The 26,518-nt window shown below is 47.6% G+C and overlaps 1 protein-coding gene across 1 annotated transcript in view; it reads left to right on the forward strand.

Moving 5' to 3' along the window:
• BACE2 (beta-secretase 2) overlaps nucleotides 1–26,518 on the forward strand; it is a 106,072-nt gene that overhangs the window by 31,660 nt on the left and 47,894 nt on the right. The window contains exon 2 of the mRNA XM_012445126.3: nucleotides 22,230–22,318. Coding sequence (XP_012300549.3) covers nucleotides 22,230–22,318 — 89 coding nt within the window. The remainder of the gene's footprint in view (nucleotides 1–22,229; nucleotides 22,319–26,518) is intronic.

Here is a 26,518-nt window from a genome sequence, read left to right on the forward strand (position 1 = left end):
TCTGCTGGCAGCTGCTAAGGGGTCTGCAAGGTGCTGAGGATGCTGGCTGGGGGTGGCAGTGGGGCGCTGCCTAGCACCTGCACGGAAGCATCCAGTCTGGGTGCCCCAGTGAAAGCGACACCACCCGATGTCCTCCACCTGTGGTTGCCCAAGAGTGGTGTATTTTCCTGGGTGAAGCAGCTTCCTTCTGTCCTGTGCCAGGGAGGCCAGCTTCCAAGAGTAGTTCAGGCTTCCTTTTCTTCTGGCTTCTAGTGCAGCTCAGAAGGGCAAGAGAAAAGCCAGTGCATGGCTCCCACTCACCCTTCCTGCCTGTTCTAGCCTGGCTTTGATTCCCTCCGCACCTCCAGCCTCCCAAAGCAGGTTCTCTCCAAGCTCTAGCTCTCACTGGCAGGCAAGGTGGTGTGTGCCCTGTCCCCTCAGGCCAGGGACGGGGATGGCTGCCATTGTTGTGGGTCCCTGGTGCCCCACCCACACCTCCACAAGTAGCCCCTCCATCAAAACGCCTTCTGGGGAGCTCTGGAGTAGAATTCTCTTTGTGGCTGGACTCTGATAAGTACAGCTGGTGATCATTATTTCAGAATGAAGCTTCTTTTAGTTCATGAGTCTATCCAAATAATTTTGATCCTTTAAATTCAGATTTCAGTTTACCTCAGTTGGTTTGTAGAGAATGGGCTGGGCTGTAGAAACTTAGAGAAGCAAAGAAGTCAAGCAAGTGTGGACTCGGCTGTCTTCACTACCATCTTCGGCCACCATGGATGTCGGATTCGGTGCACCCATGAGGTCCTGGATTGAAACCCTGTGGTTGGCAGGTCTCAGGACCTCTTCCCTGCACTGCGCTGGCCCGGCCCCCTGTTACGGGCTGAATTGTGTCCCTCACGTTTATATGTCGAAGTCCAAATCCCCAGTACCTCAAAATATGATGGTTTTTGGAGATGGGGCCTTAAAAGAGATCATTAAGTTAAAATGTGGCCATGAGGGTGGCCTGGCCCTGATCCAGTAGGACACGCAGGGAGAGACCAGGGATGTGCGCAGAGAGAATGCCGCGTGAAGAAGGAGCAAGAAGACAGCCATCTGCCAGCCAAGGAGGAGGCCACCTGCCCACACCTTGATCTGGGACTTCCAGGCTCCAGAACCATGAGAAGCTACAAGTCTGTTGTCTAAGCTGTGGGTCTGCGGTGCTTTGTTCTGGCAGCCTGTGCTGACTCACAAACCCACTTCTGCCGCAGTTCCTCACCAGGTTCAATCCGCATAGCCGGATCGCCTCAGCCACTGTCCGCATTCACAGCCTCCTGCAGCTTCCACTGCTCGGGTATCCTGGTCCCAGCCTTCTTAGTTGGGCATCGCTCACCAGACCATTTTATGTTGGCAGGAATGAGGAGATGAGGAGGGCCTTCACGGACACAGTTGTTCCTCTGCTCACACCTTACCTGCCTTACCCTCTGGACCATGCAAAATGTTTGTCTTATGAAGTCTTTTGTTCTTTGGTGAATGCATATTAACATAACAGACACATACTTAGAATCCACCGTGTCCCAGCAGCCCCGCAGCTCTGATCATAGCAGAGGTGGTTTTAAGAGAAATGCATTAAATAGAGTTGAGTTTGTTTTTCACAAATCAAGATGCATCCACCTGGGGCAAAGTCGTGACATTCAGGTGAGCCTGAAAGTTATGGCTTCTTTTATAGCCAGTTATCCAAGGGCTGAAACCACCGCGCTGCCTGCCTTCTGAGCACTTGAAACAAAAAGGATGGGAATGTTTGGTACAAAACCCAGCACTTAAAACCTATGAGGCTTTCAGCTGTGACTCTCGCTGTCTCGCCTCCGTCTGGGCAGTTCATTGATCTTCAAACCAGGCAGGCTCCTCGGGGAGAGAAGATTTAAGATGGAGCAGCCGGCTCGAATCTCTATTAGGTCCAGGAGCCGAGACGCGTCACGCGCAGCTAGTTAGGAACATGTGAACATCCTTCCGTAAGGCTGCAAGACCGTTTTGTGTGTAAATCTAAGTTGAGGAAATTATGTGGTGAAATGGGTTTTTTTTTCAAAGTCTGCACTTAGGCTCTTTTCCAAAGAAAATCTGTGTTGACGGTGGAGGGAGATCATGTTTGTGTTAATTTTGAGAGTTTTAAGTAGTAATCAATATTTTCCAAACTACCAAATCCAGCGTGTTTTAGGGTCATTGTCAATGATTAAAATGAAAACTTGGTTGTTTTAAAACTTTGTTTGAATGCTAACCACTGGAGCCTGGTGTTAGATGAACAGAGCGTATCGGGATGCTAAAATATTTTAAGTGCAGATCCCATCTTTGTGTGATATTGGTTTTTATATAATTTGTTTTAGGAAATTGTGAAATCATGTAAGACGGTTTTCACTATGAATTATTTTCAGAAGTCTTTGTGCTAAATGATGAGGCATGACTGTAGTGAGCTGTTTGTTATTTATTATGATATGGTTAATGCTTAGCTGACGTGCAGAAATTGATGGTGAGATGTTTGATTAGGGGCTGTTGAAGGTGGTGTGAGGGCTGGATATTGACTTCAGGTGAGTTTCTGAGATGCTACCATGATGAGGAAGGAGCAGGAAATCATGTCACGTGACCAATGCCTGGAGGATTTCAGGGGGGTGTGCAGCCTGCCCACCTCCACCCCAGAAGAGGGATGCCCCAGGTCCTAGGCAGGAGACACTCTACACTCGACAAGCTGCCAGCCAGGTGGAAGAGGGCATTATTGCAGAGCACGGGCTTGGGTCTGCTGGAAAGCAGTAGGTGTTGGGAAATACTCGGCCAACTGGAAGTTTTCTGGGGACAGGCGCCAAGTCCCTTTCACTAGCTGTTTATTTCAGGATAGGCCATTGCTCCTACTGGGCAGATCCTCAACATATACTGTGCAATTAAACCGAAAAAGGGAGAATGTGGTGAAAAATATGCCCTAAAATTATAACAAACTAGGACATAAGGTAATGCACTTCCCATCACTGAGAAATCCAGCGGAAACACTGTTACCTGTGCGTGCTGATGGACAGCAGTGGGATCACTGGGAGATGAGACCAATTGGTGCTCCCCAGACCTGGCTGATCAGCAGTTAACTGGGGACCTGGTTAAAGGTATGGATTCCAGGCTCCACTCTCTGGGCTGGAGCTGTATGTATTTTTTAAGTGTCTGGAGTGATTCCAGTGATCAGCCAGGACAAAATGATGACCCTTAAGCTTTTCATGTTTCTTAATAAAATCTAGTGCAGTGGCTGAGTTTGGTTATTGCTTTGGTGGAGAAGTTACTGTAATCCACACGTGACTGTAAACATTTGAGAAATTGGTATTTAGTGGACATGTGATACTTGACTGGTCCTGTTCTAGGCACCGAGCATCCAGTAGTTGCAATAGTCACCAAAAATCCTGCCTTCTTGGAAGTTACACTTTCGTGAAAGGGACGGACAACAACATGTTGTAAGCATGGTGACAGATACTGTGAAAGGATTGTGATGGATGCTATGAAAAACATTACCACACAGGCAAAGGAGTGTCAGGGGTAGGGAAGTGTCATGAATTCATTATTATGATGGCCAGGGATGGCATCTCCAACAAGGGAGCTCTGGAGCAGAGACCTGGAAAAGGAGGGCTGGGAGAGCAAGGTGCATGGGGAAGGGTGTCCAGGCGGCAGGAAGAGCCAGCGCGACGGCCCTGAGGAGGAGCAGTGCTTGGGTCCTGGAGGAATCCAAGGCAGCCTGTGTGGTGGAGCGTGGAGGGTGAGCCGTGGGGAGGAAGGCTGGAGGAAGGAGGGGGAAGTGCTGTTGATGAGAGCTGCCTGGCTGCGAGGGTGAATGAGGAGTGTGGTTTTGGAAACGCCAAATCAGATGCCATTCCTAACACCCACTGGGGGAGCCCCTGCAACAGCTGATCCTGCCTCTGGGCCCAGAGACAACTGAATTTAAGAGTGTGCAATGCAGAGGCAGTGTTCACAGCCCTGAGAGTCCACGCACTCCCATGGACTGAGCCTAGGGAAACGAGGTGAGGTCCCAGCACGGGCCCTGGGACACCCCAAAACTTAGAATAGAGGTGGACCAGGTGAGGATGAGTCAGCAAAGGGCCCTGAGGAGTAAGAGCTGGGGGTAGGGGGTAGGGGGAGGAAAGATACCAGGAGACAGGGGTGAGGCAGGGTGGTAGGGAGTCCTGAAGGTCGCCAAACCCCTCAGCTGGGTAGCTGTGGCTGGAGAGGACATCGATGTAGAGAGAAGAGCCATTTTTGTGGGATGGTGGCCCCGAGGGAGAAAGGGAGGAGAGGATTTGGAGCCTGTGAGATCAGTCAGCTCTTTCAAGGGGATTTACTGTAGAGGAGAATAGAGAGATAGGGCTGTGGTTGGAGGGCAATGGGGGGTGAAGAGTTTGCATTTTCTTTCTTGCTTGCTTTTTTTTTTTTTTTTTTTTTGCGATGGAGTCTCACTCTGTCACCCAGATGGAGTCTCGCTCTGTCACCCAGGCTGGAGTGCAGTGGCATGATCTCAGCTCACTGCAACATCTGCCTCCCGGGTTCAAGTGATCCTCCTGCCTCAGCCTCCCGAGTAGCTGGTATTACCCGCCATGCCTTGCTCATATATATATATATATATTTAGTAGAGATGGAACTTCAACATGTTGGCCAGGCTGGCCTTGAACTCCTGACCTCAGGTGATCTGCCCGCCTCAGCCTCCCAAAGTGCAGGGATTACAGTCATGAGCCAGTGCACCTGGCCAAGAGTTTGCATTTTCTTTCTCAAGATGGGAGATGTATTGTCCTGTGTGTAAGCAGTGGGAGTGATCTTGGCAGAGGGGGGAAATGATGCAGAAGAGAGGGGGGAGTTATGGGTATGCTGTCCTGAGTGGGCACTTAGTGGGGTGGTCCAGTGCCCATGGAGAGGGGCTGTAGCTAGGACCGTGGATGGTAGCTATCTCCACTGTGGCTCCAGCAAATGCTTAATACTCACATACAAGGGCTCTCACAAGTATGTTGGAGACTTTGCCAAGGTTAATATGTTGCATTTTTTTTCTCCAAGTCTTCTTCATTTTTCCTGTCTCTAGAATATTCTGGAAGATTTCTTTATGACTTTTCTATACCATAATAAAGAAAACATCTGTATTTTGCTGGCAATAGAAGCCAGAGAGGGATGCATCTGTCGTTTCTCCTCTGGGTTAGCATTCTTTCAAAATATCTGGACACCATAAAAATGTAGAGGTCAATAGAGATTGAATGTTTCTTGAGATAAATTTACTTGGAAGGGCTTTAAAAAAGTTTTTTTAGCAGAGAATATCTTTGATCACCATACGCCTATTAAAATTTTTTTTTTTTTTTCCTTGTGGGTTTAAAATGGGAAAAAAACATCAAGGCCTTATATGAGCCACATAGAAATAGCCTGTTTCTTAAATTGTTGGCCTGAAATTTGCAAAGGGTAGTAAATTGAACGCAGTGGTTTTTCTGTGTCACACATTCCAAGTTTGGGCCAATGAGATCGCAAACTAAAAGATCAGTGTAAAATGAAGATGAAATTTTAGAGTTCAAGAAGATTTCGTTGTAAAGCTAGGTCACAGCATTCTACACTTGGGTGAATACTAGGATTGGTAGATTATCGGTGCCCATCATCAACATACTCACATATAATTGTCGTTGTTGCTAAGAAGTGTTTGTACCTTTTCAACCCTTAGAAATTAAATCACATTTTCTGCTTTCAAAGCCCTTCATCATAATCAATACTTTATAATGTATTTTCATAGATGAGATGAATTCACGTTACTGCAATCATAAGATGGTTACTCCTTGCAATTATTTAGATGTTAAGATTCATTTTTCTAAAATGTGGTAAAATTGCATGGCCATTCAGCAGGTCAGTTTTAAATATAATATGGTTATTATTTGGTCATCTTTGTGTGTGATTGAAAATAGCAGATTGTGTGATTGGCAATGCACTTCCCCATTAGAAAATTTATCTTTCTACTTCTGTTGTGTTTTATATATTATTAAAATTATTCTGTTGCCTTGAAACTATCTTAATAAACAGAAGGGCAAGTTTTTTTTTAAGTATGTTGAGTGGCCGAGGAGAAATGAAATTTTGAGTGGAAAACCTTATGTGAATTGTTTGTAGTTGCTTGTACTTAATCCCTCACCAATCCAAAAGCCAATTCTACAGAAACTGAAAACTGTTATGAAAGGGAAGGCTGGTCTTCTGTCTTAACATCAGGTCATAAATTCAATGGGGATCACTGTATCTTCTTCATCTCTATGGCTCAGGAACATAGTAGCTGCTCACTTAATATTTATTAGCAATAAATATTTGTTGAAGAAAATGAATCTCCCCAAAAGAACTGAAAGCAGGGTCTTGAGGAGATACCCGTACACCTGTGTTCACAGCAGTGTCATTCACAAGAGCAGAAGGTGGAAATAACACAAGTGTCTGTGGACAGATGCATGGATGAACAAAATTCTGTTCTATACACGTGTTTTAGATTGGGCTGCCATAACAAAGTACCCTAGACTGAGTGGCTTATAAATAATGTAAATGTATTTCTTTTAGTTCTGGAGACTGGAAACGCAAGATCAAGGTGCCAACATGGTGAGGGTACAACGAGGGCCCCTTCTGGGCTGCAGACTGCCTGCTTTTCATTGCATCTTCACATGGTAGAAAGAGGGTGAGAGAGAGCCTCTGTCCTTTTTATAAGGGCAGTAATCCCATCCACGGGGCTCCATCCTCATGACCTAATCACCTCCCAAAGGCCCTGCCTCCTAATGGCACCACCTTGGGGATTAGGATTGCAACAAAAAGTGGGGGGCACAAATCAGTCCATAGCAGCATATAATGGAATATTTTTCAGCATTAAAAAGGAAAACATTTTCAGCACCTGCTGTAACGTAGATGAACCTTGAAGACCTTATGCTGTGTGACAGAAAACTGTCACACAAGGACAAGCACTGTGTAATTCCATTTATGTGAGGTTCCTGGAGAAGGCAGATTCATAGAGACAGAAACATTAAGGGTGGTATCTGCAGGACTGGGGAGTGGGGAGTCGTTTAATGGGTAACGGTTTCAGTTTGGTAAAATGAAATGAGTTCCTCAGGTGGGTGATGACAGTTAGACAACAATGTGAATGTACTTAGTGCCATTGAACTTTACCTTTTAAAAGGGCTAAGACAGAAAATTTTAAGGTATGTGTATTTATCACATTTTAGAAAAAAATGAATCTTAATATCTAGAATAATTACAAGGAGTAACCATCTTATAATTGGAGTAACTTGAAAATCTTGCCTGATGCTGCAGCAGGTGTATATGCATTATCTGTTTTTTTTTTACACTTATTAAAAATTGTGACAAAATTTGAATGTTGGCAACCGGGGTAAAGTTAACTATGTTCCTTTTCTGAACGTTCAGGTTTGAAGTGGCTGTTCAGTTGCTGTCATCAACTCTTGAGCAAAAGGGAACATTTAGTGAAACTCCAGAAACATCTTGAGAACTAAGACATTATACCTTTGATAAGAATTTATTTAAACCCCTTTAGGAAATGTGCAGAAAGAGCTAATTTTTAGGTAAAATGACATCTCCTAAAATTTTTGGAAATGCGTAATGGGCTCTTGGGGGTTCTTTGGAGCGACTTTGGTTGTCTCTTGGGAAAGGAAAAAACTACCCCTAATCATAGAAATGTTATTCTACTTACCCCCATCCCCAACTGTCATCAGAGTGTGAAGGTCAGAGATCTTTTGTCCTTTTAAATAGTTTGTTTTCTTAAAAGTGGTTGAGTGTGAATTTCCTCTTGTGTGGGAAAAGGATCGTTGTTTTCATTGGCATCAGCGAATGCTCTCACACGTGACTGTTTAAATATGCCTTCATTCCTTGGTCAGTAGAACTGCATCCTGCTAGAAGACAGATTGTGTAACCTCAGAGGCTTTCAGGGAAACTCCACGGTCCCAGGGAGAGTGTGGGACAGAGGCATCCTGCATAGAGAAAGCACCCCTTGTTCCCTTTCTCTGCCTCCCCAACCCTGCCCCACTGATTTCCCTCCTGGTGGAAGCTGTCTTCAGACAGACCCTTGGAGCAGAAGAAAACATCCAGCCCAGCTGTTACTGAATATCCCCTGTTGCAAAGGAACAGGCTCTCTGGCCTCCAGCCCACATCTGCGGAAGCTTGGTTGGAGTGAGGTTGCTGATGGCTGCTCCCCTTTCAGTCCACGTTTGGTTCCTGCATCCAAGAGGCAGAGTGAGAATCAGACCCTGGACAGTGGCCATCCCTGAAGGCAGCGCAGTCATGCGCGGCCTCTTGGCAAGCAGCCCACGCTCTCAGATGGGACACCTGTCTTCAGGTGTGCTGCTCTGCAGCCCCGATTCAGTGGTGACATTGCCTGATTCCGGCCCTGGTTCTGCCTGCCACTAGCCAGGCAGCCCTGCACCAAGCTCACACCACTAGGGCCTTAGGAAGGGAGAGGCATGCAGGTAAACGTCTTCTCCCATCCTCAGGTAAAACCCCTTGAAAACTTAGTTCTCAGCCATGATGGGACAAGAGATCAGACACACCTTGTCATACTTTCTCCCTTTTATAGTTTAGGCACAACCGATGACCATTACTAATGTTAAAATAGAGAACAGGACAGACTGTTGGTGGCAACAAGATACAAACTTATAAGCAGGACCTCAGGCCACACCAGGCAAGGGTCAAGCCATGTGTCTTGCACTTGAAAAATGGACTCTGCCCTCGCACCACAGCATCTTCTTTTTCTCCAGCAGCTCAACACACACTGGCCCCGAGATTCAAATGACTGCAGCTCATCCACCCACAGACGCCGGCTGACCCCCTTCCACAGCCATGACTACAGCTCTGATAGGGCAGGAGACTGACTTCAGGAGCCTCCTTCTGATCAGAGGCCCCGATCATGGACTGTCCCTGGCCAGTTTACAGAGGCTGAGCGCCTTTGAGTCCTGAAAAGACCTTTTGGACGTTTAGGGTCTAATTGTGATACATTTCAATGTTAAGACTCCACCCCAGAGTGAACATGGGAGTCATGTAACATGGATGTTCAATATGCGTGTGTCAGGACCACCTTCATGAATATTTATAGTTCCTCCTGTAACCTGCTGAGTATGTGTGTTTGGCCAACCCATTCAGTATAAAGCTCCTTCCCCAACCCCTCCTCTTTCAAAGTGCCTGTCTGATCTTGGACAAAAAGCACACTTCCCAGACTGTGTGATGGCTGCCTTGCACCTTTATAAGAAGGTATTTTCTCCTTTCCAAATGTATAAATATTGTGTTGAATTTTCTTTTAAGTGAACACTGCTAAGCGCTAAGCATTGGGTGGAGAACCACCACGTTCAGGCAGCTAAGCCGCCACCATCCACTTGGCAGGTGTGGTTTTCCCAAAAGGAGCCTGGGTATCCACGCGTCTCTCAACATGTGTCTTTCTAGTAGGAGCCTGTGCAGCAATAGTGAAATGGCTCGCACACCCGCACACGTGCACACACAGCCGGAATAAATGGTATAATCAGGCTCCTCTTAGCTAAGTTCTGTAACATCTGTTTGTGTTAAGTGGTGCTCTTTGAAAATGATTTTTCCCCCTCCTTTATAAAAACAGCCTTAATTTTAGGTTATGGAGAAATGGCGCGTGGCAATTATTTTTGCTGTCTTCAACAAGATGTGTTTAAGTAAATGAGATTCATTTCTAGAACTGAAGCGCTGAAAGAGCCTGATTAACGGAATCAGCGTCTACAATCACATGTAATAACTGTGGGCAAACAGCCCCGCGTGGCTGGGCTGCAGAGGCCACCGCTGCTGCGGGTTCAGCTTGCTGGCAGACTTCAGCAGATGGGCTGCTAATATAATTAGGAATCGTTGTGTTAAATGAGGCATTATTTAAATTATCTGCTAATTTTCCTATCTATTAACCTGCTGAAAACGAGAGAGTAATATCTGAGAAATCTCGGGCTGCTAATCACTAACTAGATGAATCACCCAGTTTTTCTCTTTAATGCAACATTTTACCTTATTGCAGCAATTAGCGAATGGCTTTCTGTAGGGTTATTGCCCAATGCATCAACCGGAGGTTAAGAAGGGACAGTGGGAGACATCCACAGTCTGTTTGGGTTTCATCCAGGTGGCAGATCGGTGGCTAGAACATGGCTTCTAGCCTAGGAGGCAATTGGCTTTCTCCACCACTGTTTTCTGGTTTATGTCATAGCCTCTGAGTTAAAGCATACTTGGCCTTTAGAAAGCTTCTCTTATCCCATTTGGGCTGCTATAACAAAATACCTTAGATTGGGTGACTTATAGATGGCAGATATTTACTTCTTAGAGTTTTGGAGGCTGGACGTCCAAGACCCAGGCACTGGCCAATTCAGATCTAGAGAGGGCTTCATGCTTCATAGAAACAGTGCCTTCTCTCTGTCTCCTTACCTGGCAGAAGGGATGAGAGTGTGCACTTAGGTACTTTTGTAAGGGCACTAATCCTATCTCTTAGGGCCCCACCCTCATGATCTAATTGCCTCCCAAAGGCCTTGCCTCCTAATCCTGGTACATTGGGAATAAGGGTTCATCATACAAAGTTAGGGGTCGGGGCACAGACATTCAGACCGTAGCAGAGCATAAGGTGAGGACTGTGTGAGTAAACCTCTCACTCTCCCTACCCTGAGACACTGGTAGGGGGCAGCGAAGTGAGGGAGGGAGGGAGGAGGAGGTCGGTACAGGATATACTCAGAGTGGGCTATTGCAATGCACATCTGGGGCTCAACTCCATTAAGGACTTTTGGGGGATGGCACAGAGACCACCCCACGCTGTTTGCCTGGGGAGTAAGGGAGCAAGGGTTTGAATCACCAGCTGTTTATTTTTGGATGAGGGCTGCTCCCAGGAGCGTTCACTCCCTGGCACATCAGACCTAACTTGGACACTAGATAATCTTACTCCTGAGGTTACAGAAGCTGGAGTGAGTGCCCAAGGAATATGGGTAGGCCACCAGCAACCTCTGCTGTCCTCTCGCTTCGAGCTTTGCTTATATTTGGACATTTAAGAGACAAGTTTCTGATTATTTTTATAGCAGCTGGGAAGTTGACCAAGTTCAGCCTGCCCTAGCCACGTCTGGAAAATCTAAATTAATTCTTTGCACACATGCTTTAGGAGTTTGGCCTGTTGAACTTTCTCTAGCTGCTTCCAAAGTCTTGGCAGGTTTGTTGACCTCACTGGCTTTCTCTCTGCTCCCACGTGGGGCTCGTGAACATGTTTCCCCATCTAAGGAACAAGGTTTAGTGAGTTTCTATTAGTTGTAGGTACTATGGGGACCATCAAAAAGAGACTAAGAAAAAGAGCTGTGTCCTTAAGGAATTCACAAGCTCATTGACAGGAAACATAGGCCTCTGGGAAAAATTAGAGGACAATACAACACACGAGACAACCCTGGCACCAAAAATCAGGGCATGAGCTGTTAGGAGTGAATCGGAGCTGCAGCTGGGAGGCCTTCTGGGGAATGCAGGTCTCAGCCTGGGTCTCAAAGGCAACCGCCTGCGTACGGTTTACTGTTTACTCTCAGCCAGTGGGAAGAAAGGGTTAGAGGTGGCTCCTCCTTGTATCAAAACAAAATAAGGAATATAAAACCCCACAAATTATGCCACTAAAAAAAAATGAGTTAGCTTTGTCTGGGCAGGGCCCGGCATGGGGAGAAAGTTTTGACTGTTTCCAAGAACAGTTCTAAAGGACTCTTCCTGAAGAATCCTGTAGCTTCTAATTGCTCCAGAATCAGCCGTTTTCCTTGTCCAGAGGTTTCAGTTCCACGGGATGCTGTGGACTGTGTGTCCTGGTGACCAGGAGCCGAACTCAGTTTACTGTTTTCCCACCTCACTGGCCGAAACTGCACGTGGAAGCGGCGCTAGTGTTAATTTGCTCACTCGCCGTGAGCCGGCACCGTGAGGAGCTTGTGTCACAGCATTTCCTGCTCACAAGCGCCCCATGAGAATGGTCATCGCCCCCTTTCCTAGAGGAGCATGCAGAGAGGCCTGGGGAGAGGAACCTACCCAGGCACCGGCACATGTTAATGGTGGAGGGCGATTGGACCCAAGTCCTGCGCGAATTCAGTCGTTCTGCTCGGTGAAGTGTGGGCAGAATTGTTTTCAAGGAGCTTGTGACACAGGAGGAAGATGTTCACCTTCAGAACATGTCTCGCTCCCACCCACCTGTGATGTGTGCATAATGGCCGTCCCTGTGTATAATTATTTTGTAGAGTCTGGTTATGGGGTTTTGGGTGGGGCTGCTGGAACTGGGGCGTCTTGTCAAGGAAGTCTATGCCAAAGACGAACAGTTTTCATTGTGGGGGCATAGAATTCTCACACATCTTCTGGAATAGATCATCTAAACTCTTTTACTCTCAGATTTCATGTGTAAGTGGTAGGTGCCCAAGAGGTTTGTTTTAGAAATGAGAAAGCCACCTTCCCTTTGCCTGGAACGTGCATTTCTCCCACGTGCTCTTCACTGCGTGAAAGTCTCTCTAACCTTGACTTTTTTTTATTCATTCAACAACTGTTTAGTGAGCACCTACTATGCTTCCAGGCCCTGTGTGACATACTGTTGATAAGGAGATGAGCCATATGTGGCCCCATTGTCAGCTCTCATGAAGGACACACTGTGCTGGGGACATTGTCTGGAGAAGACAGACTCCTGTGTGACAGTGAGGCACCCAGGACACGGGCACAGAAGCCTTGGAAACACCATATAAAGTTAGAGGAACAGGTATGGGGGCCAGAGATCAGAAGGAAGGACTGTGGTGGGCAGACCAGGAGGGTGCATTTCCAAAGCTTCACTGAGGGGCTGGTCACTTGCAGTCAGCACTGCCTACATGCCGGACGGGTCAGGGGAGAGCTCAGAGGTGACTGTGGGCCTGGAGCACAGAGGTCACTGGTGAGCTTGGCTGGCCGTGGAGAGCTGAGGCAGAAGCCCCATCTCTGCAGGTGGAGGAGAGAAAGGGAGAGAGAAATTGAGAAGACAGGTGGCCCACTGCTGGATGCCTGACCGCGAATGGGGAAGGACCAGTGGCTAGAGGGAGTGTGTTTTGGGGTTTGCCATTTTTAAGAAGTCGAGGAGAAATTCACCACTCAGTTCCTGCAGTTCCACCTCCCTAGGTGTCTTGCAGCCTGGATCACAGACGGTTTTTAAGGGCAGGTCCTGGTGGACAGGCCACTCCCCCTACTGGATTCTGCACTCTGCAGGGCCGGGACACAGTCTCCATCATCTTCTCTGCTCTCACCGCATGCCCCAGGCTCAGCACAGCAAGGACCCGCATCTGCCCTGCAAAGGCCCCTGAGGCCTCTGATGTTGACGGCAGGGTTGGAGTAGTTAAAAGCCAATGATTATCTGGGTAGAAGACTCCAGCTTCTGCTGGAAAACAGGATTTTGCTGGTTGTTATTGTGTTCTGGAGAAATGGAATGTGAGTTCTCTGGGAGGCTTCCTAGTATGAGGAAGGAAGCAGGGAACAGGGGTCAGGACTTCAGGATCTCCCTGGGCCCTTTCACGTCTCCAAGGCACTTGTTTTCTCAGTTGTAAAGTGGGGATCTGTCTATCTTATGTGTTTTGAGTCATTTTAAGTTATACTCTGAAAGTTCAGAACATTCCCTGAATTCGAGAATATGTATTTCCAACGTAATACTCATTTTTCAATATGTAATTTCAATAGGTAGCTGGAATGACGTGGCCTGGGGCTAGGCTGGTGTGTGTGTGTTTGTGTGTGTGAGCACATGCGTGCATGCGAGGTTGAACCCAAAGAGGCAGGCAATAACTTTGGAAACTCCTAGAATGAAGGAAGAGGCAGATGAAGTTGCTAGCATGCTGCGTGAGGTGAGGAACCTGGAAGCAGCCCACAGCCTGAGTGTTGGGAGTTTTCCGTTGTTTCAGAGTGCCTCGTGTGAAATTTGTACAGCAAGTGGCATTACTATTTTTTTATCTCTGTGGTTGAGGCTACTTGCAAAAGTGGTAATGGTCTTGGGTAGAATTCAACCTGAGAAAGGTCCGTTTCCAACGTTACCATGCAGAAAATGGTGGCTCAGACGCAAGAGGTGATGCACAGCCCAGAGCGTTTACTGGCCCCCTGGAGACTCATCCCTTGCCTGACTTTGTGGCTGCCTTGTTTATCTGGGGCCATTTCTCTCAGATCGTATACTCTAGGAACGACCGTCGTGGTGACTGGCTTTGCCGAGCCATGACTCTGAATTGAACCTTCTTGAAAGCCAGCTTTTGGTGGAATCACCATGAAATATATGGTTGTGCTGAATACCTGGGCAATGAGAAGAAATCATCTGTGTAAAAGAATGCAGTCCACACTTTGGTCTGACCTTCTCTGCATTTGTGTTCCCTGCCTCTGCAGAGGAGTGACGTCCCCTGAGAGGCAGGAGTGGTCCTGGTGCATGAGAAAGAGCTCCAGTTAGGAGATGATGCAGAGGCTGCAGTGGAACTTCAGACCGAGGGAAGCAGGGGAAACGTCTCTGGAGAAAGTCCCCCCGTCACTAGGATTGCTGTGTGGAGGGCAAGTCTTGTTTCTGCCTTGGCCCCGTCTAGTTACGTACGTGGGCACAGTCAGCGTGGATGTGCACTGCCAGCCTGAGCGGTCAGGTGTGGGGGTCTTTTGGGCTGCTGAGGGCAGAGTTGCCAGTGAGACCCAGAAACGGTTTTGAAACAGCTTCCAGATAGGATGTGGTGGCTCACGCCTGTAATCCCAGCACTTGGGGAGGCTGAGGCAGGCAGATCACCTGAGGTCAGGAGTTCAAGACCAGCCTGGCTAACATGGCAAAACCTCATTTCTACGAAAAAATACAAAAATTAGCTGGGCACGGTGGCAGGCGCCTGTAATCCCAGCTACTAGGGAGGCTGAGGCAGGAGAATCGCTTGAACCCAGGAAAAGGAGGTTGTAGTGAGCCAAGATTGCACCATTGTACTCCAGCCTGGGAGATGGAGCAAGACTCTGTCTCAAAAAAAAAAAAAAAAGAAAGAAAAGAAAGAAAGAAAAGAAACGTGTCTTATTTCATACCAACCAGTTAGTGGCTGTTTGTTAAGGCAGCCCTTGGAAACTGATGTAAAAAGTAAGTCCCATTTTCCAGGAAACTTGAATCAGACCAGCCAATGTTAAGATGTATCAATAAAACTATAGAATGATGGTTCTGATATAAACAATAAAATTTAGAATTTTGTGACTCTGGAAAGAATTCTTCAGTATCCAAGGAGAAAAGTGGGATATGCTTTAGTTTTCTCCACAAATACTCGCTGTTGAAAGACACTGGAGAAATATATATGGAAAGTGTTAAAGAAAAAAAAAATGATCCAAACGCATAAAAGCCAGGCAAATCGTTCTTCAGATGTCAAGGTCATTGAGAGGTGTGCTCAAACATGAAAGCATTTGGAGAAGGTGGTGCCCATCTTGGGGTGGGGCCCGTGGGAGGCTGAACAAAACCTACCCATTGGAGAGAGCTGGGTGAAGTCAGGGACTAGGGGGACTGATAGGAAGGGCTGAACCTCTTTCCTTATAGAATGACGAAGCAACTGTGGGAAATACGGGCATCAGAAACAAATCTTGAAAAGATAAAAACAACAGTGTAACCTATTGAGAGGTTGGTGTGACTGCGATTCATCTTCCTTCATGGAAGGAAATTCTAATAGACAATAGATAAAAAATATTGGCAGGTAGGTAAAAAAGAAAGATGTTCATACGTTGTGTAAAGTTACCAAAAGGCATATCATAAAAGTAAAAATAATGTTATAATCCAGCACTTCTTCCCTTCTCCCTACCCTAGGACACACCCTGTCCATTCCAAGCGTCTTGATTTTTAGAAGTGTGCAGAGTGGGGATCCCACAAATACCATTCCAAGTTGCCAAATCAAGAGAAAAGATTAAGAGATATCACATAAAGTTATAAAGAAAATGACTGTAACAATTTAAAAATAGATGTAAAGCTTGCAGATGACCAGAAAAATTATTAAACACAAGAAATCTATATAGTGAAGATGAATAAAAGATACATTATAGCAGACAGTGTAACATAAGAAGAGATAGGATGAGGAAAAATGTGTATAACTGGATGTAAATCAATACATTCATCTCTTAAAATAATTCAAGTTGGGGGAAATGTTTAAGAAATGGTGTGGAGATTCTGATTCGCCTGCCCCTTCTTCGTGTCATGTTGCGGTGAGTTACTGATGATTGAGTGTTTAGGATTTATGAGCAGACCCAGGGAGAGCCCTGCCCTTCCAGAATATCTGGTTCAGCCAGACTGACATAGAGATGGGTCTCCTTCACTTACTTTGACCTGTTACCGACTCTGATACATACAAGAATTACTCAACCTCCAACAATTTCTCTCCTGTAAAATCCATGTAAATGCAGATTTGTTTGGTGTCTCTGCTCTCACACCATGGAAGACTCTGGACCAAATGTGTGGGGATTTCTCCCCACCAACAAGCAGTCGATCAATTCTGTGACAGACACCAGCTGCGTGTCCTCTAATTTAGTTCAGTTCTGACACTGTCTACCTTGGGATGGCTCAGGACCCCACAGAATTAGGGATCAGTCCCCCAAGACTGCCCCCAACTTCCATGCCAGTCGCAAGCCCCGGGTCATTGCCTGTGCTTCTGTTCCATGATTAGCTACAAATGGAGATTTCCAGGAGCCTATCCTTGGTTTGATTAATTTGCTAGATTTGCTCACAAAACTCAGGAAAACAGGTACACTGGTTTACTATAAAGGACATCACAGAGGCTACAGATGAAAGAATGTGTAGGGTGAGGTGTAGGGGAACGGGTGCAGAACTTCCATGCCCTCCGTGTACACGCTACCCTCCAGGAACCTCAGCTGTCTGGAAATTTAGTGAACCCTGTTCTTTTGGGTTTTTTTGGAAACTTCATTATGAAGACATGATTGGTTAAGACATTGGTCATTGGTGATCAGCTTAACCTTCATCTCCTGCCCACTCCCCAAGATTGGGGGTGGGGCTGAAAGTCTCAACCCTCTAATCTTCTTTCTGGTGACCAGCCCCCATCCCGAAGCTACCTGGGGGCTGCCAGCCATCAGTCAACTCACAGCAGACAAAAGCACATCACTGTGGAGATTCCAGAGATTTTAGGAGTTGTATGCCAGGAAATGAGGATGAAACCAAATATGTATTTCACAATCTTTCATGCCCCTTTGTACGTATATGAGAAATTAAGATTGAATCTAATCCAAATCGTGGCTTTGAAACTTGGGGCTGCTGAGCATCTAATATGTAGATGAAGAGCCAGATAATAAATTATTATATATCGTATATATGGAAATTTTTTTTTTTTTTTTTTTGGAGACTGAGTTTCACTCTTGTTACCCAGGCTGGAGTGCAATGGCGCAATCTCGGCTCACCGCAACCTCCACCTCCTGGGTTCAGGCAATTCTCCTGTCTCAGCCTCCTGAGTAGCTGGGATTACAGGCACGCGCCACCGTGTCCAGCTGATTTTTTGTATTTTTAGTAGAGACAGGGTTTCACCATGTCGACCAGGATGGTCTCGATCTCCTGACCTCGTGATCCACCCGCCTCGGCCTCCCAAAGTGCTGGGATTACAGGCGTGAGCCACCACGTCTGGCAGGAAATTTTTTTTTATATGTGAGATTACATTCTATCTGAAATCAACCCAAACACCTCTATAAAGGAGCAAGATCTTACACATTTTCTAGGAGCTGTGTATTTGTAAATAGAAATTAAGAACAGAAAATTCATTTACTAAAACTAAGATGTTTAAAGTGGCATTTATAGTCTCTTTATTTGGAGTGCCTTTGCTGGTGGGTGTGGTGGCTCATGCCTGTAATCCCAGCACTTTGCGAGGCTGAGGTGGGTGGATCACTTGAGGTCAGCAGTTCAAGACCAGTCTGGGCAACATAGTGAGACCCCCATCTCAAAAAAGTATGTTAAAAGAAAAAGTAGCGTGCCTTTGCCATTGTTTTGGATTCACGTCAAACCTTTGTCCCAAATCTGTTTCTCTACCATTCCTACACAGTTTTTGTAAACATGATCTTCAGTGGTACGAAGGTATTCTCTAAAGTCACAAAGTCGATTTTCCTTTGAGAAAACAGGAATATCACATGTTATAGCACCACACCTGGCAGATGCCCAGGACTGTCGCTCAGTCGTTCATTTCACTCCACTATTTCCACGGCCTCCTGTGGGGGAAGGAACGTGGCACTTAGTAGATTAGGGGAGTAAGAACCTGACTTTGTTTTTGCCAACAGCTTGAAAACTGTGTGTGGGGAACGTACACATGCCAGGTTTATGTGCACAGACTGCATTATTCTTGCTGGTTTTTTTTTTTTTTTTTGGAATCTGTTATCTTTGTACTGAGAGCAAAATGAGTGTCTTTGATTTTACCTTTGAGAATAGTTTTGTTGTTTATTCCACAAGTGTGAGTGCCTACTGTGTGCCTGGCCCTGTTCTAGGTATGTGTGGTGGACAGAGCAGCAAACAGCAAAAATCCCTGCCAGCAGGAGCCTTCATCTGGTGGGGTGGAGGCAGCAGGAGCTGTCGGGACCCCGAGAATGGTATGATCCTGCACCGGGCCCAGACTGGCTGAGCTGGTTACAAGAATGCGCTTGAGCCTGGCCTCGGGTCCCAGCCTCAGCTCTGCCACTTACCCTTGTGTAGTTGGGCAGGTCAGCCCCTCTGCACCTCAGTGTCTCCATCTGTGACATGGAGTGGTGACCGTGCAGCCCTTGGGGCGCTGTTGTGAGGTTAAAATAAGCTAATGGATGTGGGAAGTGCTTATGGCACTGCCCAGCCCACCGCAGGTGCTGAGAGGTGTGGTGTTACAGGGGCAAGGGAAGGGGATGCACAGGCCAGCAGAATGGCGGTTCTCCCACAGGGCTGGCCGTGGTCAGCTTCGTGGAGAAGGTGGCATTGAACGAAGCCTTGAAGGAATGATGAGTCATGCCACGTGGATCTGGGTATCCTGGGGAGGAGCCCCCACCCCAGCAAGGTGGCCAGGGGAGAGGCCCTGCCTCCAGGGCATATCAGGGGCGTTCACGGAGTGTCCTGGCAGTCGGCGTGGCTGGGAGGAGTAAGTTCAGGGCATGGCGAGTGACTCACCAGGCATTCTGAGGACTTTGCCTGTTACTCTGGGTGACATGAGAGCTGTGGGAGGTGGAGGGTTGACTCCCTCTGACTTAACTGTCATAGGACCGTGGTGGCTGCTAGTTGGAAGTAGACGGAGGAAGGAAACAGGGACACCAGTGAGGACAAGGAGGGAAGACAGTGGTGTGGACCTCCCCTGCCAGTCTCCTTGGAGGAGGTGAGGCGTGGATAGGTGTGGACCAGAACCTGGAGGCAGAGGCCTTGGGACTCCTGGTGGCTGAATGTGGGGCGTGAGGGGAAGGAAGCCTTAGGGATCATCTCCGGCGTGGCCTGACCTTACCTGATGGAGCTCCCATCAACTGGGAGAGCAGGGCTGGGTGCAGCCGGAGTTCAGTTCAGGACATTCCAGGCCTGAGATGATGTCCCACCTCAAGATGTTTCCTGGACTTGCTATAACCGAGTACCACAAATGGAGGGCTTAAAATAGCAGGAATGGGCCAGGTGCAGTGGCTGACGCCTGTAAACCCAGCACTTCGGGATGCCAAGGAGAGAGGATCGCTTGAGCCCAGGAGTTCAAGACTAGCCTGGGCAACACAGTGAGAGCCCATCTCTACTAAAATAAAAATAAATTAGCCAGGCGTGGTGGTGCAAGCCTGTGATCCCAGATACTTGGTTGAGGTGGGAGGATCTCTGGAGCCCAGGAGTTTGAGGCTGCAGTGAGCTGTGATTGTGCCAGTGCACTCCAGCCTGGGTGACAGAGTGAGACACTGTCTCAAAACAAAACCCAGGAATGTATTCTTTCACAGTTCTAGAGGCAGGAAGTCTGAAACGAAGGCGTTGGAGGGGCCGTGCGTCCTCTGAGATTCCAGGTGGAGCCATCCCTTCCCCTTCCAGCCCCTGGCCATGGTCATCAGTCCTTGGCATTCCTGTGGCTCTGTCACTCTGATCCCTGTCTCTGCGGCCACTTGGCACCCCGCTGTGTTTCTGCTTTCCATGCATTTCCCCCCCCACCCCGCCCCCAGAAGGATGCCTGTGATACTGGATTAGAGCTCATCCTGTGGGCCTTATTTTCACTTGATTGACTGTAAAAACCTTTTTTCCAAATAAGGGCACACAGGTGCAGGGGTTAAGACTTCAGCATCTCTTTTTGGAAAACACATCTCAACCCATAAAAGATGACTATTAGCCAGCCAGCGGGAGGCGTTGAATAGGTAGAGCCCAGAGTGCATGGGCAGGCCTGGGCTGAGATGTAAACCTGGGGGTCTTCAGCATGCAGAAGGTGCTCAAAGCCTCAAGACTCAGTGGGAACACCAAGGGTGTGAGTGTAGATGGATCCCAGAAGTGATTCCTGAGCTGATCTCCGGGAAACGTCAGCAGGTCAGGGAGATGAGCAGCACCCAGCAGTGAGACTAAAGTGAAGCGTCAGAGAAGGAGGAAATCAGGAATGCGTGTGCCCCCAGGATCCAAAGGGAAGAACGTTTCCAGGAGGAGGGAGCAAGACTGAGTCAGATCCTGCTGATGGGTCAGCTCAGAGGCAAACGCTGGACCCAGCAAACCTGAGGTCCTTGGCAGAAGCAACAGCATGACTGTTGATAAGATAATCCTAGGCAAAAACTTGCCTGTTTTGATTTCTTTAGACTATAGGTTTTTAAACTTGATTTTCAACCTTTTGGGCTATATCTAAGTGGTCTGTTTTTATTTCTAAAAGATATGTTTATTCTGTAAACAACCGGGCACATGTCTGGACTTGGGATAAATGCTGGACATAAAATGATGAGTGACATACACACCTGCCCTGAGACACCGTTTACTGGGGACGATGAGTGAAACAATGGGATACAGGGCAACAGCCCAATGACATTGGTTCCCTAGGGAACTGCTGCAGGTTAAAACCACGGTGAGATACCATTCCATACCCGTTAGCATGGTTCACATTAAAAAGACCAGCAACACCAAATCTGGGGGAGGATACGGAGCAAATAAACCAAATGGCCCACGGATCCATTGCTCACGGGAATATGACTTGGTGGATCCACATTGCAGACCTGTTCAGCAGTTTTCTTTAAAAAGTTAAACATGTATCCAGCCTGTGATCCAGAGCGTTGCACTTTTAGGTGTTTGCTCAAGAGAAATGAAAATATACGTCTGCAAAAAGACCTATACTATACAGTATGACCATAGCTGTCTTACTCATGGTAGCTTCAAACTGGACACAACCCAAGGGCCCGTCAGAAGAAGCAGAGGCAAATCCTGGTGTGTTCCTGCAGAGGAGTACTTTCCCACAGTGAAGAGAAACAGGGCAGCAACATGAGGGCATCTCAAAGACAAGCTGCACGTAAGAAGCCATGCCAGAGAAACAAACTCACAAAAACGCACATCGTTACGTTTATAGAATGTTCAAGAACTGATGAAACCAGTCCGTGGTCACAAAAGCCAGAAAGTGGCTGCTTCTGGGGACCAGAAAGGAAAGGGGCATAAAGGGACCTTTTGAGGTGAACAAAGGTTTCTGTATCTTGGTTTGGGACATACCGTGCCAAAACTCACCAGGCGAACATTTAAGGTCTTGCATTTTTATTATATGCAAATTATATCTCGAATAACCTAAAAACGATGCTGATGACAGGTGTTCCCAGGTGCTGTGCAGGGAGGTGAGGGGACACCGCCTGCCAGGAGGAGACTGGGAGGCATCCTGGGGAGGGGAGGCCACGTGATCGGGGTTTCCAGGCCAGATTTGGAAAAGCAAGAGGAGGCTGAGCCCAGCGAAGGGCTAAACCTGGCTGAAAGCCCAGAGATGAGAAAGACCTCAGCCTTGGTTTCAAGCACCAATGGCCTAAAAAGGAAACCTGGCTTTTTAACAGAATCCATTCTCGAGAACAGACGAGATCAGGCCCATTCAGGATGGTATGGCCACCAGAATCCATTCTCTTTTAAGGCTCAGTGTATATCTGAGATAACACCATTCCCAGCACCTCCCCCTCACCCTGCAAACTTCTTCATGGACTTCGTTCAGATTTCAATTTTATAATTGCTTTTTGTATTCCCCTGATCGGTGTACTTTTTTTTTTTCCAACTGCTGCATTATTCTTGGTACTTAGTTTTAAAAAAATTGTTCAAGAATATTGCCTTATTAAAATAACCTGATGCTTTCTATTTTTTTTCTCTCCTTAAAACATAAAAGCTACAGATTCTCGTTGACACTGGAAGCAGCAACTTTGCCGTGGCGGGAGCCCCACACTCCTACATAGACACGTACTTTGACACGGAGAGGTAAGTGCTGGCCTCTTGGCTGGTGTGCTGGGCCGGGGCGCTGCATGATCAGCGTGCTTCAAAATGCGGCAGACCGTAACAGCCAGAAAGCTGTTTCATTTTAAGGGGATACCGATGTGTATGCATATGTACATGTGCGTGTACACACATGTGACTATGTGTATGCATATGTGCATGTTCATTCCATCCACAAATCCACAGCAGGAGTCTCCTGATAGCTTTCATGCATTTACATGAGATTCATTTTAGAGAAATCCAAGTCAGACACAACGTCTGTAGTTATCCCGTCGCAGGGAGCGTGTGGCCCGTCGGTGTTTGTTGCAGCAGCTTTAGTTCCGCAGTGGAGGTGGGCTGGAGCAGGAGGAGGTCTTGGGAGTCGGCATGGCCACTCTGGGCAAGGGCGTGGGGTTGCTTCCACAGCTGAAGGGATACCCACCTTCGCATACTTCAGTAGGGGTTAAGCTGTGGTTCATGGAAACCGTTTCTGTGGGTTGGTTCGCAACACTCATTTGGAAGAGTGAGTTTTGTGAGTACAAAGTATTAAGGCCCAGGACTGCGGCTGCACATGAGCAACGGGGTGGCGTTGAGAAAAAACAAGTGGAGCCAGATGGAGGTCTCTGGAATAGAACAAGCCCTGCCCATGCAGGCTTCAGAGCAGCCCCAGCTGGGGTTGTGGGGAGGCCCCCGACGGCCTGTGGCAGCCTTCAGCTCTGCAGGAGCCCATGGGGTCTAGAGTCAGCCCTTCTGTGAACTGGAAGGTGCTCTAACACCGTGCACATTTTGTTGTCACAACTATTTTTGCAATCCTGAAACTTAAACTCAGCAGACAGAACAGGAAGCTGACGTGCCGGTTTGTTTTTTAGGGTCATGAGCCATCTACAGGCTCAGAACTGCCACGTTGGGTTTCCCTACTGTAAATCCTTTTCCTGACTTCCCTTTCTCACTTTCCTTATCCTCAGTGTTTTGTTCCAGGGAATAAAGGCCAGCTTTAGTTGGGGACAAAAGGAGAGGGAAAGAATAGCTGGAGTCTTCTGAAAATGCCAGTCAATTTGATAAAGCAAGATGACTTGCCGGGTAGGAAAGAAGGCCTAGAGGAAACCATGCACATCTGCTCTACCTACGCCGCATCCTGGGCTCTGCTTTGGTGCCATAAATGACGTGGCCTCCTGCACGTATGGCTGCAGCTGCCTACTGGGGAGAGGGCTGTGGTGGCCATTGCTGTATGAGGCTTCAGAAAAATACGGCTGGCCCCTCCCTCCAGGAACGTATAGCTTAGTTTATGACTTCCTGTACTGGTAAGCTTTATTCATTGATATTCCCGGATACAACACCCGGCCACTGTACGATCGCTATGTGCCCAGCTGTTGCTATAACCACAAACGTGTGTAGAAGTGGTGGTGGTGGTTCTCTCTGCGTGTGCAGCAGAGGCTTGGTTTGCGATGGTTAATGCTGCTTCTTCCCACTCAGATCTGTGGTTCATCCAAGTCCTCAGTCCCCAAACAGCCCTCACCTCCAACTATTCACTCTGAACCTCAACTGGACTTGGAGTTGGTCCAAACATCTCATTTTTATTCCTGCAGCACAGGAGGTCAGGGAGACGGGGCTTGCCCAAGTTCAAGCTTTGAGACCAGCAGCTCCCAAACCTTCAGCCGACACCTGCTTTTTATAACAAGTGCTTTGTCGTTCCCTGAAGTGACTGTAAAGGTCATATGACTTATCTACATACACAGCTCCAAGTGCCCTGATGGAATATGAGGGGAATAGAAGGGAAGTAATGTATAACCGGGTAATCAGTACTTCAATACGTGAACACCCTGGCTCCACGGTGCTAGGAAACCATGCAGCGGGGGCATGCTGGAGGTGAGTTAACATCACTGTCAACACGGACACCCAGTGTAGACTGATCCAGGCAGGCTGACGTAGACTTACCCTGAGCAGCTCAGTTTGCTGTCTTAGTCTGTTGTACAGCTATAAAAGAATGCTCAAGGCTGGGTAATTTATAAAGAAAAGAGGATCATTTGGCTCAAGTTCTGCAGTCTGTACCTTGAGCTGTAGCATGGCGCCAGGACCTCAGGCTGCTTCCAGTCATGGTGCAAGGGGATGCAGAGCCATTGTGCAGAGATCACGTGGGAGAGGGGAAGCAAGGGCAGGGGAAGGAGGGGCCGGGCTCTTTTTTAACAATCATCAGCCCTCCCTGGGACTAACAGAGCGAGACCTCAGTCATTACCATGGGCAAGGCACCAAGCCATTCTTGAGAGATCCGACCCCCCCACCCAGACATTTTCCACCAGGCCCCGCTTCCTACACTGGGGATCAGATTTCAACATGAGAAGCGGTGGGGACAGATATCCAAACTATATCAGTGGCTGATACGATTTTCCAAAATGGAAAAGAATCTTAGGAAAGTTCCAAGAAAAACAAACAGAAAAAGAATCAGCTTCCCTGGATTTTCACAGCAGCAAATACACGATGTATACTAAACCTTTGTAGAAAAGGTTTCATTCACATGTGAGTGGAAGGTGCGTTCTGTGCTCCTTATCCAGCAGAGTTTACCCATGCTGATGCCCAGAGCGACTTTGGAAAGTGATGTGGACGGGAGCAATTCTTCATTTTGCACGACCGCCCTTCACACTCTGGGATAACCAGCATGCTTATCAAACACACCCCTAGAGTTTCCAAAACTTCCCCTAGGGGACAGGGCCTTCCCCACTGAAAAAGAACTGCTTATCTGAAGGCCCTCGATGGTCCTGGCCCTGTGTCGTTCCCCGGCGGAGCTCTGAAGGCCCTCGATGGTCCTGGCCCTGTGTCATTTCCCCTGTGGAGCTCTGAAGGCCCTCGATGGTCCTGGCCCTGTGTCGTTTTCTCTGCAGAGCTCTGAAGGCCCTCGATGGTCCTGCCCTGTGTCGTTTCCCCTGCGGAGATCTGAAGGCCCTCGATGGTCCTGGCCCTGTGTCGTTTCCCTGTGAAGCTCTGAAGGCCCTTGATGGTCCTGGCCCTGTGTCGTTTCCCCTGCGGAGCTCTGAAGGCCCTCGATGGTCCTGCCCTGTGTCATTTCCCCTGTGGAGCTCTGAAGGCCCTCGATGGTCCTAGCCCTGTGTCATTCCCCTGCAGAGCTCTGAAGGCCCTCGATGGTCCTGGCCCTGTGTTGTTCCCCTGCGGAGCTCTGAAGGCCCTCGATGGTCCTGGCCCTGTGTCGTTTCCCTGCAGAGCTCTAGTCTGTATTGTACCTTCTCCACGTTTCCCAGCACCGGGGCTCAGCACGTGGGGACAGAACAAACACACGGGGAGCTTGCATTTCTCAGTTAGCAGCGCTTTTCCCCTTGGAATAGGTTTTTCTCTCGTATCTGTAGATGCAAGATACACTAGAAAGAAACAGTAAAGCACAGTAAAATCAAGGTTAAGGTGATGTGGATACTTTCTAGATTTAAAGTGAACCATGCCAGTCAAGCCCTGTGGATGGCTGTTTTTTTTTCCTGGCAGGTGAATGGCAGTTCTGTTGCAGCCACCCATAGCCAGAGTCCATGAAGGTCAAAGTAAGCTTCTCAATTCACACATCCTTTTGCTATGCAGATGCAGTTGTGGAAACATTCAAGGGTAAATAATAGTCCGCATTATCAAGACTATGTGCAGTATTTCATCAACCGTAAACAACCCAGCATTTTTCTCAGCTGACTTCAGCTGTGTTCAGTGTTTGGTTGAGCTGTGGTTCTCTTTTCGGAATACTGTGGGACACATCTCTCTTACTCACCTGCTAGCCCTGTTTGGTTTATTCAAGCGCATTTTGCGCCCATCACCAGGTTTGTATTAGTGGTAGATGCTTCCTGTTTTCCATACTTTGGGCTCCTCTAGTCCATATGCATTCGATTCATATGAAAACTGGGATTGTCCAGAACTCCTTTGATGACGAAGCCTTCCCTCCTGCTAATCTCACAAGATAATTCAGGATTCCTTGCCACCATTCTGACCAGTCAAGGTACCGATCTGTTTCTCCTTTTGTGGGTAAATAAAAAGAGAAGTAACAGAACACAGTGATGTCTAGGGAAAGCCCCTCAATGGTCCATTTCACCCTGTCGCAACTTCCACCATTCAGATTCAGCCTACCTTATTTGCAAGTACTGCAGTGACTGACTTATTACGTACTACACATCACTCACCTTTTGGGAGTCTAACCTGGTACCGCCTTTGTTTTCAAGAGACCAT

Source organism: Aotus nancymaae, unplaced genomic scaffold, assembly GCF_030222135.1.
Source record: "Aotus nancymaae isolate 86718 unplaced genomic scaffold, 86718_ANA_hifiasm-v0.15.2.pri h1tg000022l_1, whole genome shotgun sequence".
Taxonomy (NCBI): domain Eukaryota; kingdom Metazoa; phylum Chordata; class Mammalia; order Primates; family Aotidae; genus Aotus; species Aotus nancymaae.